The sequence below is a fragment of the Semicossyphus pulcher genome, unplaced genomic scaffold, assembly GCF_022749685.1.
Source record: "Semicossyphus pulcher isolate SPU_LCO1_2020_fin unplaced genomic scaffold, fSemPul1.0.p SCAF_1, whole genome shotgun sequence".
Classification (NCBI taxonomy): domain Eukaryota; kingdom Metazoa; phylum Chordata; class Actinopteri; order Labriformes; family Labridae; genus Semicossyphus; species Semicossyphus pulcher.
This window is the reverse complement of record NW_027211603.1, coordinates 605,225-622,587: the sequence shown is the minus strand read 5'-3', so window position 1 is coordinate 622,587 and position 17,363 is coordinate 605,225. Positions and strand designations below refer to the sequence as shown.

At 46.6% G+C, this 17,363-nt stretch overlaps 1 protein-coding gene across 1 annotated transcript in view; it reads left to right on the top strand.

Moving 5' to 3' along the window:
* Window positions 1-17,363, top strand: part of shank2b (SH3 and multiple ankyrin repeat domains 2b) — a 227,999-nt gene that overhangs the window by 154,592 nt on the left and 56,044 nt on the right. Inside the window, exons 14-15 of the mRNA XM_069664439.1 lie at window positions 8,092-8,173; window positions 14,358-14,440. Of these exons, the coding sequence (XP_069520540.1) occupies window positions 8,092-8,173; window positions 14,358-14,440 (165 nt within the window). The remainder of the gene's footprint in view (window positions 1-8,091; window positions 8,174-14,357; window positions 14,441-17,363) is intronic.

Below are 17,363 nucleotides of genomic sequence, written 5' to 3'. Positions count from 1 at the left end.
GTGGAAAATATCAGCAGAAAAATGACATACCTGCTGATGTGTCATTTTTAAGCCATAATCTGCAGATGCAGATAACGTGCCGATAATATCGTGCATCCCTACAATATTTCTATAAGGCTATGACGTGCGATAAATAAAGAAACATTAAGTATGAGTGCATATCAGCTGTAGCGCTTGCATCATGTCCCTCCTGAAGTCACCGTAAACACAACAAGCTGTCTTTTTCATTGATAAGCATGGCCATGACACCCAGGGCTCCATCCGCTAGTTCAAATGTTTACGTGCTGAGTGAGAGCGCATGGCGTGTTTATGTCAAATATATTTTCTGTAGGTGCTGGTTTAGTTCAGCTGGCAGAGCGAACGGTCCGTACACAGAGGCTGCAGGTTAGACCCCCACGCTCGGCCCTCTGCAGCATGTCCGTATTTCCTGTCTGTCTTCAGCTGGCCTATCAACAAAATAAAAATGATCAAAAAATAAAATATATATATATATATATATATATATATATATATTTAATTCATCGTGATAAATTTGGACTTTTGAATTCTTGATTGCGATAACGATGAAATTGCGATTTATTGTGCAGCCCGAGACCTCACTCACAAAGCTTCAATAATTCATGTTTTTATGTTTGCAAAATGCAACTGGAAATAACTTCATTAATCTAAGCTGAGGGCGTCACGGTGGTGCAGTGGTTAGCGTCACAGCTAGAAGGTTCCTGGTTCGAGTCTGCACGTTCTCCCTGTGCATGTGTGGGTTCCCTCCGGGTACTCGGGCTTCCTCCCACAATCCAAAGACATGCTCTGTCATTGGTGACTCTAAAATGCCCGTAGGAGTGTGAGCGTGAAAGGTGACCTGTCCAGGTGTAACACTCGTGCCCAATGACAGCTGAGATAGGCTCCGCCCCCTGCGATAATGGATGGATGGATTCTGAGTTGATCCAATAGGACTCTTTTTCTTCTGCCCCTCTCGGCCTCACTGACCGTGTTTGTGTCCGTAACGAGGTTTCACCTGGTTTTTTAATCCCTTCATTATCCACATGTATGAGACAATATTTCCTTTCCTACCACACGTAAACACTTTTTATTGTGTTCCTCGTGTCCCACTGTGACCTCAGATGTCTGAACATGAGCTTAATACATTTAAATGTGCTGAGTCCCTCTGACCCCAGGGAGAGAGAGACAGAAAGAGAGAGAGAGACAGAAAGAGAGAGAGACAGAAAGAGAGCATTCATATGGAGGATGGGAAACTAAAGCTGTTGATGTGATGATGCAGTCTGATGTAACTCTGGATAACTCTCAGGTTTAATCTGCAGCCTCTCTGTTAACTCTGACAAACAGAGCGAGAGCTGTCTCACAGAACGAGTCCTCTGCAGGCTGGAAGTGCAGCGCTCATTTTTGATCAAATAAAGGAGACACTTGAGCAGGAGCATTCTGGTAGCGACGTGTCCCTCCTGTCCCTACCCCGTCTTTGGCCCTGTGAGGGTGGACACAGAGGACAGAAGCTGAGGCTACTCGCTGCAGGGTCCTGAGGCAGCGTGATGGCACGTGGCCTCTTTTTCTCCTGTGCACGAGCTGCATGTGTCTCTGCTCCTCTGTCTGCTCGTCTCTCTGTCTCTCTCCGTCTCCTCAGGCTGTGGTGCACAAAGCTAAGCGCTACATTGCCTTGCCAACTCAGCTGTGCTCTGATGTCCTCTGGGTGCGAGCTAATGAACATATCACGCCATGCTCCGTCCCCCATAAACATCCCATTTCTCCTTGTCCTCGCAATCTCTCTTTCAGCTGCCAGCGTGTCAGTGCCGAGTGTTTACGGTGACTGTTGGCAGCAGAGGAGGGAAGTAATGAAGTTATTATACTAATCTACTGTACTGAGGTTTGCAGGTATCTCTATTTTAATGATTTAAAAGTTCATGTTCATTAGATTGTTCTTTGATTTGAAGTTCACATGATTTCAGTTTAATCGTCTCCAAATATGAGGTTAGCTTCAGTTAGCTTAGCACAGAAACAGCGGCTATAAAAGTCCTTCAGAGGGACACGTCTGGCTTTATGGACGCTGCACTGTTACTGCAGAGGTTTAATCAATACTTCTTACCAGAGTCTTTTGCACACACGTATCAGCACCTCGGCTTGAGGTGTGTGAACTTTGCCTCCTCTCTCCGGCAGCCTGACTCTGAGACGGAGCATATTAAAGAACAGGCATGCTTCTTTCTTTCCGTCCTCTCCTGATCTTTGTCATCCTCTGCGTTTCTTTCCTCTGACAGTGTTTAATTATTGACATTATCACAAAGCACAGTGTTGCTGGAGTGAACTCCCCCCACCCACCCGCTCTGTGAGCCCTCCCTGCTCTGAGGAGGATGTCAGCAGTGATGGAGGCAGATGGGGAGCAACTTGTCCTCCTCTCCCTCGCTGTTTCCTTCTTCTGGGTGGCTTATTTTAAAGCCTGACCCGAGGCCGCTGGCACAGGGCGCTCCTCTCACACTGTGCCGCGTCCAAATTGCCCCGGGGTCTGCCTGCAAAGAAAGCCTGTCAGAAAATGGGAGCACAGTATGGTGGCTCGCAAAGACCCATTCAGAAGCAGCCTCAGCCAAGGCCAGGGGCCACGTGTGTGTGTTCATGTGTGTGTGTGTGTGTGTGTGTGTGCTGCAATTAGACGTGCGGTGAAAGGCCTGAGTGGAGCGAACACTTGAGGCTGATTGCGGCAACTTACAGATAGATTTTAAGATTGATTTCCGCTCGACAGGCGGAGACGGAGAGAGAGAGAGAAGTAAGTCTGAGTCAGAGTGCAGATTTATCCATCGTGTGTCCGACCATCCATCATCCAGCTGTCTGTAATGTTTAAAGGAATCCTGTCAGATTATAGAACATGTGACTACTGTGTGCATTAATGAGGAGGTGGTTGAGCTTAGCATACAGAAGTGTTGTCTGCTAGAAATAGAGTTTATACAGGGGTTCAAGGTCCTGAACACAGCCATCCTCTAAGGGCCCCTCTCCTCATCCACAGTCCTTCATTATTTTATCTTCATTACATTCGGCCGTGTGCACAGGACGCTTTACCCCCCCAGTCCGACATCCTTGTGTTTTGCCCCCTAAATGGGGAATCAATCAGACTTCCCATCGTCTTCCTGCTGCTGCTGGATTATCACCACTTCAAGTCATCGAGATTAATCAGTTATCTGGCCAGCCTGCGTGGCAATGGCTTTAGTTTGTTTTTGCATTAATATTAAATTCTATTGATGATCTCCAAGACCACTTTTTTGTTCAAATATCTACTAACCTGCTATGAGCATGTGCATCAGCTGATCAAACATCCAGAAGGCCACAGTTACAGCTTACCTCGACTGCAAACATTATTTCTTTTAACCCTCGCGTCACGTTCGGGTCAAATTTGATTGCCTCAAGGCCTCATGATATCCTCCACACGAGGCGTGTGAACATATGAAACTGCTGATCACCGCTGTCATTGATATTTCAGTGGTTTAGTCAACTTTGTAACACCTGTGGTGCTCCCGGTCAAAGTGACGCCATATAGGAAACGAATGGGCGACACTAGATTATGTTCATCCATCAGATGGAAAACATCCATACCCACACACCCCCCCCCCCCCGTACAGTTTATCAAGTGCTTCATAAAGAAGGTTCATAAAGATTGTGACCATTTTTACAGCATTGAATTTAAAGGTGCAGGTTAATTAAACCTTTACAGTCAGAGGTCAGGCCTGGATGACCTAACGGACACATGAACTCTTTCCACTCTAAAATATTTGACACGTTTTCAGGCTACAACAGCTCGCTGGCACTGTTCCTCTGCCTCTCTCAGATGTGAAGCATGAACATTATCAGTGTATTTTTGCATTACCCTTTCAGCACATCAACCCCCAGCACCGACACACACACACACACACACACACACACACACACGCACACACACACGCACACACGTGCTGCTGGAACTTAAACACCGTTAACTTCTAATGCCTCTAATTCAATAGATGTGATGCCGAAGGATTAAAACCCCGCTTAGACACGCTTTGTCAGGGTTCACGTTTGGACCCTCGAGAGCACTTGAGGAAACATGCACGGAAAAAAACAGAACACACACACACACGCACACACACACACACACACACACAGAGCTCAGTTTAAGCAGGTATCGTGGTGTCGGGGGGGAACAACCTCCCAGACCAGAAAGCAAGCGCTGCAGATTTCTGTGAATGTTGTTTGTGTCACTGAGCTGAGAGTAAACCTGCAAACTCACAGAGCTAAAAATAAAACTCAACAACAGTCGGATGAAGTCAGGGGTTTCCATCAGTGTCATTTATTTATTTAATGATGCTATAATGAATATTTTATTTGAAAACACGATGGTTCGGAGTCTGTGTTAATAACTCACAAAAACATTGCCGGCCTGTCCTTACACATTAGGATCAGTAGCAGACAGAGGAACCTGAACATGTACTCTCTTTATTTAGCATCACCCCCGCTAACTTTAAGATGAACGGTTTCACAAGGGAGTGAGATCAACGCATGTTAACCTGGGCTATCTTTATTTATTACAGTGCCTACATTACCCACAGTGCAACTCTAACAGCTCGGTCTGTGGTGAGCGTGGCCTCTTGGTTTAAAAAACCAAAGCCAATGCAGCAGCGTCCTAAACCTGCATTCTTTCTAATATCCAGCAGGGGGCGACTCCACTCGTATGATTAAACACACGTCTATGTTTCTGCTTCTCTCTTGTTTTATTCCCACATATATACGGTCATTTCTGGTCTCAAAAACACAAGATGGCGACAGCAAAAATGTTAAACTTGAGGCAAATAAGTAGACAATAAAGACATTTCAAGGGTTAACAAAGTATTAGTGTCCATCAATCCATCCATTATCTTCTGCTTATCCGGGACCAGGCCGCGGTGGCAGCAGGCTAAACAAGGTGACCCAGGCGTCCCTCTTCCAGCAACGTTTTTCAGCTCCTCCTGGGGGATCCCGAGGCGTTCCCAGGTCTCCTCCCACTTGGAAGTGCCAGGGATACCTCCAAAGGGAAGCGCCCAGGAGTCATCCTAATCCCCAAAGCCTGCTGGAGGTCCCAGTTTGATGAAGCAACAGAGCCACCTCATCTGCAAAAAGCAGAGATGAAACTCTGAGGTCCCCAAACTGGAAACCCGCCTCCCCCCGGCTGCACCTTGAGAACCACAAACAGAATCAGTGACAGGGACAGCACGCACCGGCAGTCCAATAACAAGACACCACTCGGGTTCAGAGTGGGGAGGCCGTTGCTCCTATCGCCCCCCTCCAGGTTTCTCCATCATTGCCCAAGGCCCCCGCCTTTGCCTGCCGCTCAGTTTGCATTGCACCCGACCCCTATGCCTATCCCTGCGGGTGGTGGGCCCACAAGGCGGTGGCTCCATGTTTCCACTTCGGGCCGAGCCTTGCCGGGCCCCATGGATGAGAGCCCGGCAACCAGACGCTCCCCGTCGAGCATCCCCCCCAGGTCTGGCTCCGGGGGGTAGTCTGGTCTCCCCGATCCAGACGAGGTAGCTGTACCACGTTTCAACCTTTTCATAGGGGTTTGACTGAACTTCAATGAAGCATTAGGACAATAAATGATGCTAGTGCAACAAAAACAACACCACAAAGATGCTATGGCAGGTAAAAGATGTAGGAGCTGCAGAGAAAGAGAACAGCAAACATGTCTTAGCAAAACAACACTTATTATTCATTCTAATTTGAGTGACACAACATGAAGGTAGCAGGGATGTTTTTCAGAATGAGGCTGGACCGAGATAATGTCCCATTTGGCAAATATGTGTCGAGTCAAATCCTCCGTCTCATTGTCGCTTTCCTCCCTGGCGTCATGAAGGAAGCGAGGAGAGAGAAATAAAGATGTGGAAGGAACCCAGGGAGGCCTGACAGACTGCTGCACACACACACACACACACACACACACACACACTCTTAACAGCATCTTATTTTATCCTAACACGTTTTCTTTCTTTCCCCGCCTCCTTCTTTTCTCTCTCTCTCTCTCTAAAAAACAAAAAACAAAGCCGTAACCCATTTTCCATCTCTGTCCGTCGATCACATCCTCCCTCCTTCCCCTCCAATCTGACACCGTGCAGATAGAATCAGAGGGGGGGAGGAAAAAAATGTTCCTGCAAGATGACAAGATGTAAGCCGGATCAGAGGAGATGGAGTTTCTGTGAAAGTGTGACAGCTGGTGTGAGAGAGTATGTGAAGGAATGAAAGAGAGGAGGGGGAGAAAGGGGGGAGGAGATGGTGCTGAATGGGACAAATAGATGAAAGAGGATAAGACAGGAGGAGCTGTCACTCGCTGGGTCGTGTTTGAAAGGTTTTTAAAATATAAAATCAGTTCTTTTGATTTATTTTCTTCATTGTTTGAAATAATGAAATTTAATTTGTTCTTCACAAACTCTCAAGGTGAAATTATTGATATTATTGATAAAAAAATGTTTTTTAACCAAAACCAGCTGTTACATCGTCTCTTCAAAGACACCAGACTCCATTCAGAAAAACTGTAATTTTGTGTTGTAGAACATGAGCTGCTTGTGTTCCACTCAGACACTGTATATAAAGATGGCTAACATGACAGCTCCCCTCTCTATCGCCCCCTGCTGGCTGGCTGCAGTATAGCTCATAAAGCCCGCCTCCTCCATGTTAACAGATGGGACACGAGTCAAACTATAAAATCAAAATACACGTCAAATACATTTTTGTCAAACATAGTTTCTGTCATTATAGTTAGTTCTTATCATGCTGATTTATGTCACAGTGTTCGTCTTTCTCACAACTTTATTTTAAATTTTTTATTCTATGCTGTCAAAATGATGATTGACAGCTCTGTTACCAATACGGCTCCTGCAGCCGATCAGTTCCTGATTAGCGGAGTGGAGAACGAACAGCGAGTGGAGACATAACTAAAAGTTTCCAAACCTGTGAACGTTAACCTCAGACCAACACAAGAAGCTGTTCTGCTGTTAAACACGCCGGCGAGCTGGATCCTTGTTTAGTTCAGATCCAACACAGTAATTGTGTAGCAAAAAAAAATCTACATGATTGAGGCAGTGATCGGCCAGCAACTCCTGTGTTCTGCAAGGTAAAAGTATGTTTTTTTTAAATGGTGTCTTTAAAGAGAGCGACGTAACAGTCTGAGGTCCAGTTAACTAATGTTTTTAAATTGCTCCAGTAGATCGCGTCAGCCAGCAGCTGTAAATTGGTCTGTAAAAGTTGCACCATAATCCTCTGGGGGTAAATCTGCACAGTTACATCCTGCAAAGTTTATTTTTTCTACCAACAGGCTCAGATTGTTGTTCTAAGTGTGTGACAACATTACAGGAAGGATCCCTGCAGAGATAGACCTTTTTGTTACAGAGGAAGATGATTGTTTTCATTCATTTCGCCGCTCTCTTCAAAGCCACCAGACTCCATCGACAAAAGCAATCATTTAACCTTGCAGAACATGGGGTTTGCTGGTCTGACACAAACTTTATCGGTTAGTTTGTTTGTGTGATTGTTTCACTTTCGGGTTTTAAAGCGAAAGTCGTATCCAAGACAAAATTCCTTAAACACACAATAACACAAATAAAGTAACCAATCGAGGCAACAAACAACCCCCGTGTTCTGCAGGGTAAAATTACAGTTTTTTCAATGGAGTCTGGTGGCTTTGAAGTGAGCGATGCAACGGCTGTTTCTGGTTAAATAAAGTCATCTTCCTCAGTAACACAAAGGTAATTCTGTAATGTTGTCAGACAGTCTGAGCCGGTCAGTGGAAACAACAAGACCAACTTTGATCAGGCACATTCGCCCCCAAGGATTCTGCTGCAGCCATTAAAGCTCATGTCCTGGCTGCTGACTATCTACTGGAGACTCCAAAATATGTAACAACGTGGTCCAGGTTTCAACGCACTGGAATGACTCTTTAACATGGAGCCCTCCTGAGTGTTTACCTGTCTCCTGCAGGTTTACAGATTTACTGTCCCACCCCGGCTCTCCTCCTCACAGCGCTGATTGATGTGTAAACTGCCGTTATTGGTTACAGCTGCGATGTGATTATTGAAGTCGTCCTGTGTGTTTTGGCAGATTCCCGAGCGGACCGCGCTGACAGACGGAAGCTCTTCAGACACTACACTGTGGGCTCCTACGACAGCTTCGATGCCTCCAGGTAACACCTCACACACTCTGCTTGTTTTTAAATCATTACATTTCATGTCATACTTTTAATTTGTGCTGTGAAATCGACCTACAAATGCAAAATGTGTCATTTGTGTCGATACTGAAACAAAGGGAAAGCCGATTAAAGACGCGATCCCATCGCGCCTAATGCTGTCTGACGTTGGATCCAAAGGTTTCCCCCCCTCTGCTGCTCTGAAGTTATTCAGCCCCACACGCCTCCTCTCCTCTGTCACATCCACTTCAATGCAAGCTTCATTAGAAACCAGGATAGATGTGTGCTCCTCTGTGTGTCAGTGTGTGTGTGTGTGTGTGTGTGTGTGAGAGAGAGAGAGCCGAGATACATAGAGTTGTAGTTTATTCTCCATCGTGAACAAATCCTGTAAAGAAGCATCAATCGCTCAGGTGAGCTGCATGTCTGTGCAGAATAAATGAACATGGATGAAGTCTGGTTTGTGTTTGATCACACCACATCATCGACACCGTCAGGCATGCAGCCGTTTCGTTACGGAGCATGTGCAGTAGTTTTAACAACAGCATGGAAACAGCCGAGGCTGAATCTGCTCCGAGCTCCGGGTCACGCACGCCTGTGTGAGCAGCAGAGCCAACAGGGCAGAGACACAGGTGAATCAGAGGGAGGGGGCCGGGAACACCAACATACTGTTTGGGGGGTCGCGGCTCAAAAGGTTCCTATGAACACGACTTTACTAGTTTGTGTTTACGGCCCTCACACGCCGACGTATAAATGACATTTTACGTTTTTTTCAAACTTTTCGGGGGTTAAAATTTTAATTTTATTGTATTTATCTGTCGGCTGTCGTCACTAATTACTTCACAGATTAGGTTTAGTTTAAAACATCACAATTTATAATAAGTGTATAAAATCGGATGCATCGCCATAGATCAAAACATTATTAAGCAGCTGCGACATTAAATGTCTCAGATAATTAAAATAATGTATTCATGTTATAAACATGTCGCAGTTTGCAAGGGGACATTCAGCCTAATCCTCATGTTGAGCTTTGACAGTAAAAGCACATTTTACTGTTAAAGATTTCAAATGAACTCAATGAAACACAAAGAACAGACAGAGGCTGCGTCAGACATGTTTGCTGAGCGTGACGCTGGTTTGGCCTCTAAACAGTTAAATGAATATAAATGATTCCTCTTGGATCCAAAGCAGCTAACGAGCTCAGATATGGATTTCTTCTAAACTAGATGGGACAGATTTATAATGAACAGAGGACACAAAGGCCTCTTTGTCAGTTATAAACCACCTCTCTGATCTCGGTACTCGACATGACAGAATGAAATGTGTGCGGTGACGAGCCCGCGAGGGACAGCGTGACATTTTTCATCATTACTCTGCGGGCTTTCCTCTGGCAGGAGTGGAGAACATGCTGGAAGGTTTGTTTTACAGTCCAATGTAGGTCAAGGTGAACCATCTCTCCCACCCCTCACCCTGCGCGGGGACGAGGGCCGCTTGGCCAAATGTGAATCACAGCGAAGTCTAAACCCGAGTGACTTCAGAGACCAGGGGACACTTCAGCTGACGTTAAACTGGGATGTACGAACGACTCCCAAACAAAACAAACTGTCAGTATTTTCTCTCCATCAGATATTAAAATGTTTCCTTGTTCTTTTTCTTATTTTCTAAAGCAGACTTTTCCCAAACTCGGGCATCAAACCCTCGTTTGCTCTTTAAAGATTCATTATTGTTTTTTAACTGGCAGAGGGAGCCATGAATGATGCATGAGGCCGGCAGGAACTTTCCTGCTCTGTGTGTTTGTGGGCACGAAGAAGGTGGCCGACAGGAGAGGACATTAAATCAACATGGAAAATAAACTGAGCTGCAAGAAGCCAGAAATATTGTTGGGAGTCCTGTTAGACAAACAGAAAAGTGGTTTTATATTTACTGTAGAAATATCTCAAACAGAAGCCAGCTGACCGACTGACTCCCACAGGATGTCCTCATAATTTCATTTATGGATCTATACGTTTCTTTGAGTTAGCTAACTCTTTGCTTACTTCATCGCTGCGTGCCCTGATGGTGTAACCCTAAAATCCCGACAGTTAAAAGATGTGCTCCTGTGAGAGACTGTGCAGGACCTCTCTTCTTTCCCATGATGCATCAGACCTGACCTGTGGACAGACAGTCCATCCTTGCTGACGGAGGCTGCAGCTTGGAGGAGGGATGGAGAGGGAGGAGAGGGAGGAGAGCCAGATGTGGATTTTCATACATGATGCATCAGGTCTCTGCTGTCTCAGATAAAATGCTGCTGCTGCCAGAGGAGTCTTTGTAGAGTCACAGGCCACAGATCTGTGCATGCAGAGGTATGGTGTGCTGCATTCAGAGCATGATGACAGGTTAGAGGCCCTTTTCCACAATTACTGATAGATTACATCACTTACTCCACCAGCAATCAGTCATTCAATATAATAGCTCAATGACTGTCTAATGCACCTTATTCACACAGCGGCCTTTTCCCTCTGATTTCACATTCAGGGTGGGAAGCTTAACTGCAGGAAGAATGTCACACTGCTGCATTCCAGGTTTGCACGTGGAATCGAATGTAGAGAATAATAAGTCCATCTGTAGTAGGAGAGCGAGTGGCAGGTGATAGAAACCAACCAGGTAACTTAAATAACCTTCTTCTCATTACGGCCCGCCAACTTCTCTGCAGGGAAAAGCAACAGCAGTCCCGACGGCCTGCACGGGCCGCCTCAAATAAATCGCTGTATGAAACAGTGAACGAGCTAACAGGCCAGGTGTGGTTAGCACAGACACAGATAGCTGCTAATCAGTGCTAACATATAAATAAATTAATGAGTGTAAAAACTGTGTGTCAGACTTGTTGGACGGTCTGTTAGTCCAGTAAAGCGCACACAGCCAGAGGTTACGTTCAGTGACTGAGGTGACACATAGCAGAGAGGCCACGCCCCTAATGACGAGAGACCCAAACTGTTTTTTGTACCAGGCTGTAAACATGTTTATTTCTGCTGTAAAGTTTAACATGGGGCTCTATGGGGACGGACTCACTGCTGGAGACAGCCTCAAGTGGACACCAGAGGAACTGCAGGTTCAGCCCTGTCACGTGACGTCAGAGGAATAACGCCGCAGTGTGAATACGGTGAATTGAACCAGACGTCTAAACTCAGTACTGAGTTTCACGTGGACAACAGGAGATGAATGTGTGACAAACAAACAGTCGCAGCGTTGCACACAGCTCCTCTCCTCTGGGCTATTAATACACCGCGGCCTCCCACAGTGGAGCCCAGATTGAAGCAGCGTGCTCCCTGGGGTGAGCCTGCACTCCATCCTATTCAGCCCGTCAGGCAGCATGTCCCACATCCTGCATGCTCCACTTTGTTTTGATACAGCAACGTCACCGTTGACCCCCATTCTCATCGCTCGTTGAACATGATGGCCCCCCTCTTTCTGCAGAGCAATGACCTATTGAAGCTGCCATAGTGTCAGATTTGGGTGATCAAGGTGTGATTAGCAGCTGCCGCCCACTACAGGCCAGAGTGTGTGTGTGTGTGTGTGTGTGAGGGAATGCTGTGAGATAACCTTCAGTGTGTCAGCAGTGCAGCCTCCTTCCTTTCCAGACAGATTGTGTTGCTAGGGGAACTGTTGCTAGGATGGCAGTCGCACCTCTCTCTCTGTCTTTATTCTCCCGGCTCTCTGCCTTTTTCTCTCTCTCTTCCCACGTGTCTATTCACTGTAATCCTGCACAAAATACGAGCTAAATGATGCCCCTTCACAGCAAACACCTCCGGCTGGAGGAGCAGGCGTGGCCTTAAGGTCCCCCAGCTGATCAGTGCCACCACAGCAGCCATGTTTACTGCAGGAGATGAGCGATGGAACAAACCATTTATGCTAATTTCTGAAAACCAACACTGGAGGGGGGGGGGGGGTCCTGGTGAACATATTCTGAGCTGAGGAGAAGATGTGAGATTAGACCGCTTAATGCTGAGTCAAACTTCAGCATGTACCATCATTAGGGAGTAATCTTCCTCTCGTAGCAGAGAAGCTGCGTCGCCATACGGAGGATTCCTCATGTACACGTCTGCAGCACCAACAGTGTCAGGTTACTGTCAGCCAAGAGGAGGAAACATAATGTAAAATGCAATATGTAATATGAGGCTGCAGTTGCTCCTGAGAAACAGAAACATGGAGGACTTCAGCCTACGAGCATCTTCATGCACCTGAGTCATCTTATCGAGTAACTGATCCAGCCTATCAGCTCCCTGTAGACACGTGTTTTTAAGATGTGTGGATCAACAAGCAGAGACGAGCAGCAGACCAGGATGGATTACCAGCCAGGCACAAATCCCTTAAAGGCCCAGATTCATCGTGTCCATTTGATTACCAACACTTTAGTAGCTGGACGTGCCCATAAGAAATCTATCTGGAGCTTTTTTTAAAAACTGCTTAATAAAAAAACAATTAGAGCTCGACTGAGATTTTTGAGGCCAATTGCACTTTAAGGGGGAAAACGCACATAATGATATGGCAGCCGACTTAGTGACCAATATGACTCTGCAGAGGTACATATACTACTAATAATAATACTCTTATGTACACCTGTTTGCAGAATTTCTAGAAGGTCAGAGGAGAAAAGCTTTTAGAGATGAGGTATGAAGACTCGGGGCGAGAAACGGGCCAAACGACACATAACCTTCACCGAGGAGACCGTGGATTGATCCTTTGTGCAACCATTGTGTAGTTGCTTTAAACCTGCCTCATGATGTTTTCCTAACCCCTCGGCCATGTGGGTTTGTTGCCTAAACCTTGACATTAACCAAAAGTTCAAACAGACAAAACAAACGCTACCTTGAGCGGTGCTATCAGACACAAAAGGACACCTTGTGCATCTCTGTAAGACGCCAAAGGGGCATAAAAAGCTTCAGAAGCCGATGAACTGATGAGAATGCGTCGGAGTGTGCTGAGAGGATCGTAAACGATAGAGTCAAAGTACTTCATGACGCTGTTTCTAAACCATCAATTTCTGCATTTGATTGGCTTTAAAAAAAGTTGGCATTTTACCGCATGTTGGTGATAAATCCACCGATACAAATATATCTGTGTTAGGCTGATATCTGCATAATATCACCAACCAGAAGATATCGGTCTCGCTCTATTAGCCGTGTATCCCTCCAGGACGTCATTCTTTCTTCACGTCTCCAGCAGAAGTATTTTTAGTGTGAAAGCGTCTGACACCTTTTATGATGAAAGTATTTCAGGAAGTGATGAGATTGATTCGAATGAAGAACAGACTGACTGTGAAACAATGAGACGCGTCAGTGAATCGAACGTGTAGGTGACAGCTGCAGCCCTCAGACAGCAGCGGGGGTTTCAATCAATCAATTAACTAATCATTCAATAAGTTTGGCAAGTTATGCACGCGCCTCATGACACCCCGCCGTCACCTCTTTCCACTGCTGGTTTACACACCCGTAATCCTCTCTTTCTGACACACACACACACACGCACACACAAGCACACACACCCTCCCCACCAGCCATCGGTTCTGAGGCTGTTCGCACATTGCAGAGCACCGCGCACCTAGACATCATCCACACCGAGACTCTGCTGCTCCCTCCCTCCCTCTCGCTTTCTCTCCCACCCCCCACCCCCCACGAGCCCGGTGAGCTTCAGTCTTCCTCCCCGCCTCATCGTCAGCCTTTAGCCGCTATCTCCACCAGCCTGATGTCGCTTCTGCTCGACGGCGCAGCGCTGCCTCAGCGCCGGCCGGAGAGGCAGGGGTAACCGCGCTGCCGACCCCGCGTCTTGGCTGCAGCTGCGGCGGCGGCAGGGGAGGAAGAGGAGCAGCAGTGAGGAGGGGAGGGAGGCGCGTCTCTTCCGTCGTCGTCTCCCTCCTTTTTTTTTCTTCTGGGTCGTCTCTTTTGTGGAGATGCTGTCGCCGGGCTGCCGGGGCCGCTGTCATACCGTTTGATAGAGATAGAGGCCGGCCAGAGGAGGAGGAGGAGGAGGAGGAGGAGGAGGCGGCAGTGGTGGTGGTGGTGGGGTGGGGTCGGGGTTGCCCTGCCCTGCCCTGGCCGGACTAGCTCTCCTCCAACAGCATGAACCTCCACTCGGGCAGGGCGTCCGTGGCTATGCTGCGGATGATGGGCTGTGCTAACGGGCGCTCTGCGCGGCATCTCCTCCACAGTGACTGCGTGGTGGACGAGAAGACGGTGGTGCTCCAGAAGAAGGAGAATGAGGGCTTTGGCTTCGTCCTGCGGGGAGCAAAAGGTATGAACATTTACCACTTTGTGTGCTTTTTCTGTACTTTTTCTCTGTCTGCCATTCACCCGAATTAACATCTCATTGTTTTAATGAACTGCCCCTAAACCACTGAGCATCATGTGTTTACATTCCTGCAGACGGTGCAGTTTTGTGCAGTTTGACTCAGATTCAACCGTCTTGTCAGTGAGAGAATGCATGCAACAAAAACATGCACATAAGTTGTGCATTTAAAAGCAACTTTATTGTGACCCCCACAAGCAGTACACACACTGTGGTGGTATGTGTTGTTGTCATGGTTGCAGCAGAAAGCCTCCCAAACTTACCCACATTTTAATATTCATGTGTTTGTAAAGAGCTTTCAGGGCTGATGTAAACATCTGTCTGTGACATCACTGCTTATCTGAGGGAATGTGTGTAACAATCCTGTTTATGACCTAAAATGAGCTTTCAGCTCATGTGGTGCACCTGCCCTGTAGCAGCACCTCCACCTCGCTCCACCTCATCCTGAGCTGCTGTGATACGACTGACCCATCCAGGCAGTTTGATATTCCACCAGGCCATGAGATCGCCTCTAAAAATAGCCCCTTTGAGCTGCTGCGTCGGTTTCGATGACGATTCTCACCATGTCATAATCCACGTTGCATTCCACAACTGTGCCGTGCTGTGCTATTGGTCTACGCCATGGTTACTGTCGAGAGGTAAATTTAGTATATTCCTGTTTTTTCTTTGAGACAGAGAAAGAGAAAAGAGGGGGAGGCATGAGACGGAGAGAGGGACTGACACGGAGGGAGAGGAGAGAAAAACAAGGGGAACGTTCTAGTCATTCTGACACACTCTGCTATCACCCCGGGGGAACTGACCCAGCATAGCTTATCCTGCACGGGGTGAACACACACACACGAGCACGCAAACATGCACTGATGCTCGAGCTGTCACATAAGCTCACATCCCCTCTTTGCTCTCTGCGTTTTTTGCTCTCCATCCCTCCCTCCCTCTCTCCGTCTCTGTGTCACACACAGGACGACACCTAAAGAAACACACTCATCACAGTCATGTTAATGCCCTCATGAAACCCCTCGTCGAGCCCGCGGACTCTGTCTTCCAGTTGGAGGGTGATTTATAGGAAGTGTCACTTGTCACCACTGGTTTCTCCCAGCCGCAATAATTTTTAACCTCCCCGAGAGCAGGGGGGGGGGGGGGGGGGGGGGGGGGGGGGCTGGAGCCTCGTGTGGGGAGGAGAGAGCGATGGTACAGCGCAGGCTGGATGCCAAACTGTTGTTAAAAAGTTTAGAACTGAAAGGCGACTGCAGCATCACACAGATCACTGATAATCATTGTGTTGTGTGCATGTGCGAACAATCATCCCCTCCATGCATGGCGGTCTTCAGATCAGTAACCCTGTTGTCCACTGTGCCTTCCAGCATCAACAAACATCCGTCTTTCTTCTATTGTCTCCATTATATCACTTTTCATCTCATTCTATTAAAGAAAGCGCTTGGTATGAAACCTCAACACTTTTAAGATGCAGACTGTAGAGAAAGGAGAACTTCCTGGACTCAAACAGAGTTACTGTGAGGAGCTGTTTGGATCAGGATACAAATCTGATCTAAAGGAAACTCTGAGGCGCTCTCATTAAAATGCCTTTACTGTCCCAGCATGGTCATCTTCATGCACTTTTCTTCTTCAGCATCACCTGAAACAGCTCCAGCACTGGGTATCAACAACTGTCGAGTACAGAGAGGTGGCATTCAGAAGCTCTGTCGAATTCTCAGTCTTTTTTCCTCTTTGATCAGATAAATCATCGTTCTCGTTTTAAACGACTGAGGCTGTTTTGTGTGGAGACAAAATTAAGCAGAGATTCATTGAGAAGTTTGGCATTTATCAACAGGGTTGTTTGGAGAAAAACATGTTCCAAAACCAAGATGCTGAAAACTTTCCAACGATACCAGCTCATACAGATAAGCGATCTGTTCCCTCCTGCTCTCCCTTCAAGCACCATCCTTATGAAATATCTGAAACCAACGCAAATAAAGGCTGAACTGTGCAGAGAGACTTCCTGCAAAGTGCAGACGACAGGAGGTCCCTACTGAAGCCACAGTCTTCTTTAAAATACACAATCTTTTTTATTGTGTTAAGGAACACTTTGGGGAAACCTGCTTGGTCCCTGACTTAGATAAGGATGATATTAGCTTCACATATATATATATATATATATACATGATATATGATAGCAGAGCCAAAAACGACAGGCTAAAGCTGGAGTGCAGGAAATGTGTGCATGCAACAACATGTCTGAGTGCAAGCAGACAGTTTGAGCACCAGCAGAGAAAATATCAGTGCAAGCAGAGGCTGTGAGAGTGTGAGGGTGAGTGTACTCTCTAGCTGAAAGACCTTTCACTTGAATAAAGATATGAAACCTCTCCATATAAGCCTAGCTTAGCATGAAGATTGAAAGTGTTGGAAAGTGTTATGTCCCAATCAGAGTGCCTCGTGTTTTTTCGCTCTGTGCCTCTCGCGTTTTTGAGGAAACGCTCTGAGCGCCTCGAGTTGTAAAAAACAAAGCAGAAAAGCGCCTGACGGCATGTGCGTTTTTTCTCATTGTCCAATCAGATGAATGTAGAGGCGGGCCTTCTGTCAGTTTACAATATAACGGTGCTAATGCTAATCTGGTCTGTCAGGGAATAACTCTAATGTAAGCTAATGCTACGTAAGCTAATGCTGCAATGGAACAACATCCTGCAACTCAGGAGCTTTCAGGCATCATTTACTAACCTTGAGTTCCACCGTGAGTTTCGTTGTATCAACACCTTACAAACAGTGTGCAATTATCTTTAATGATCTTCACTGAATAAACGAGATAATATTATGCTTAGATTTAACTTGTGGTGGCAGCGATGCATCCTTTGTGCCACTGTTGTGAGTTTTAGAG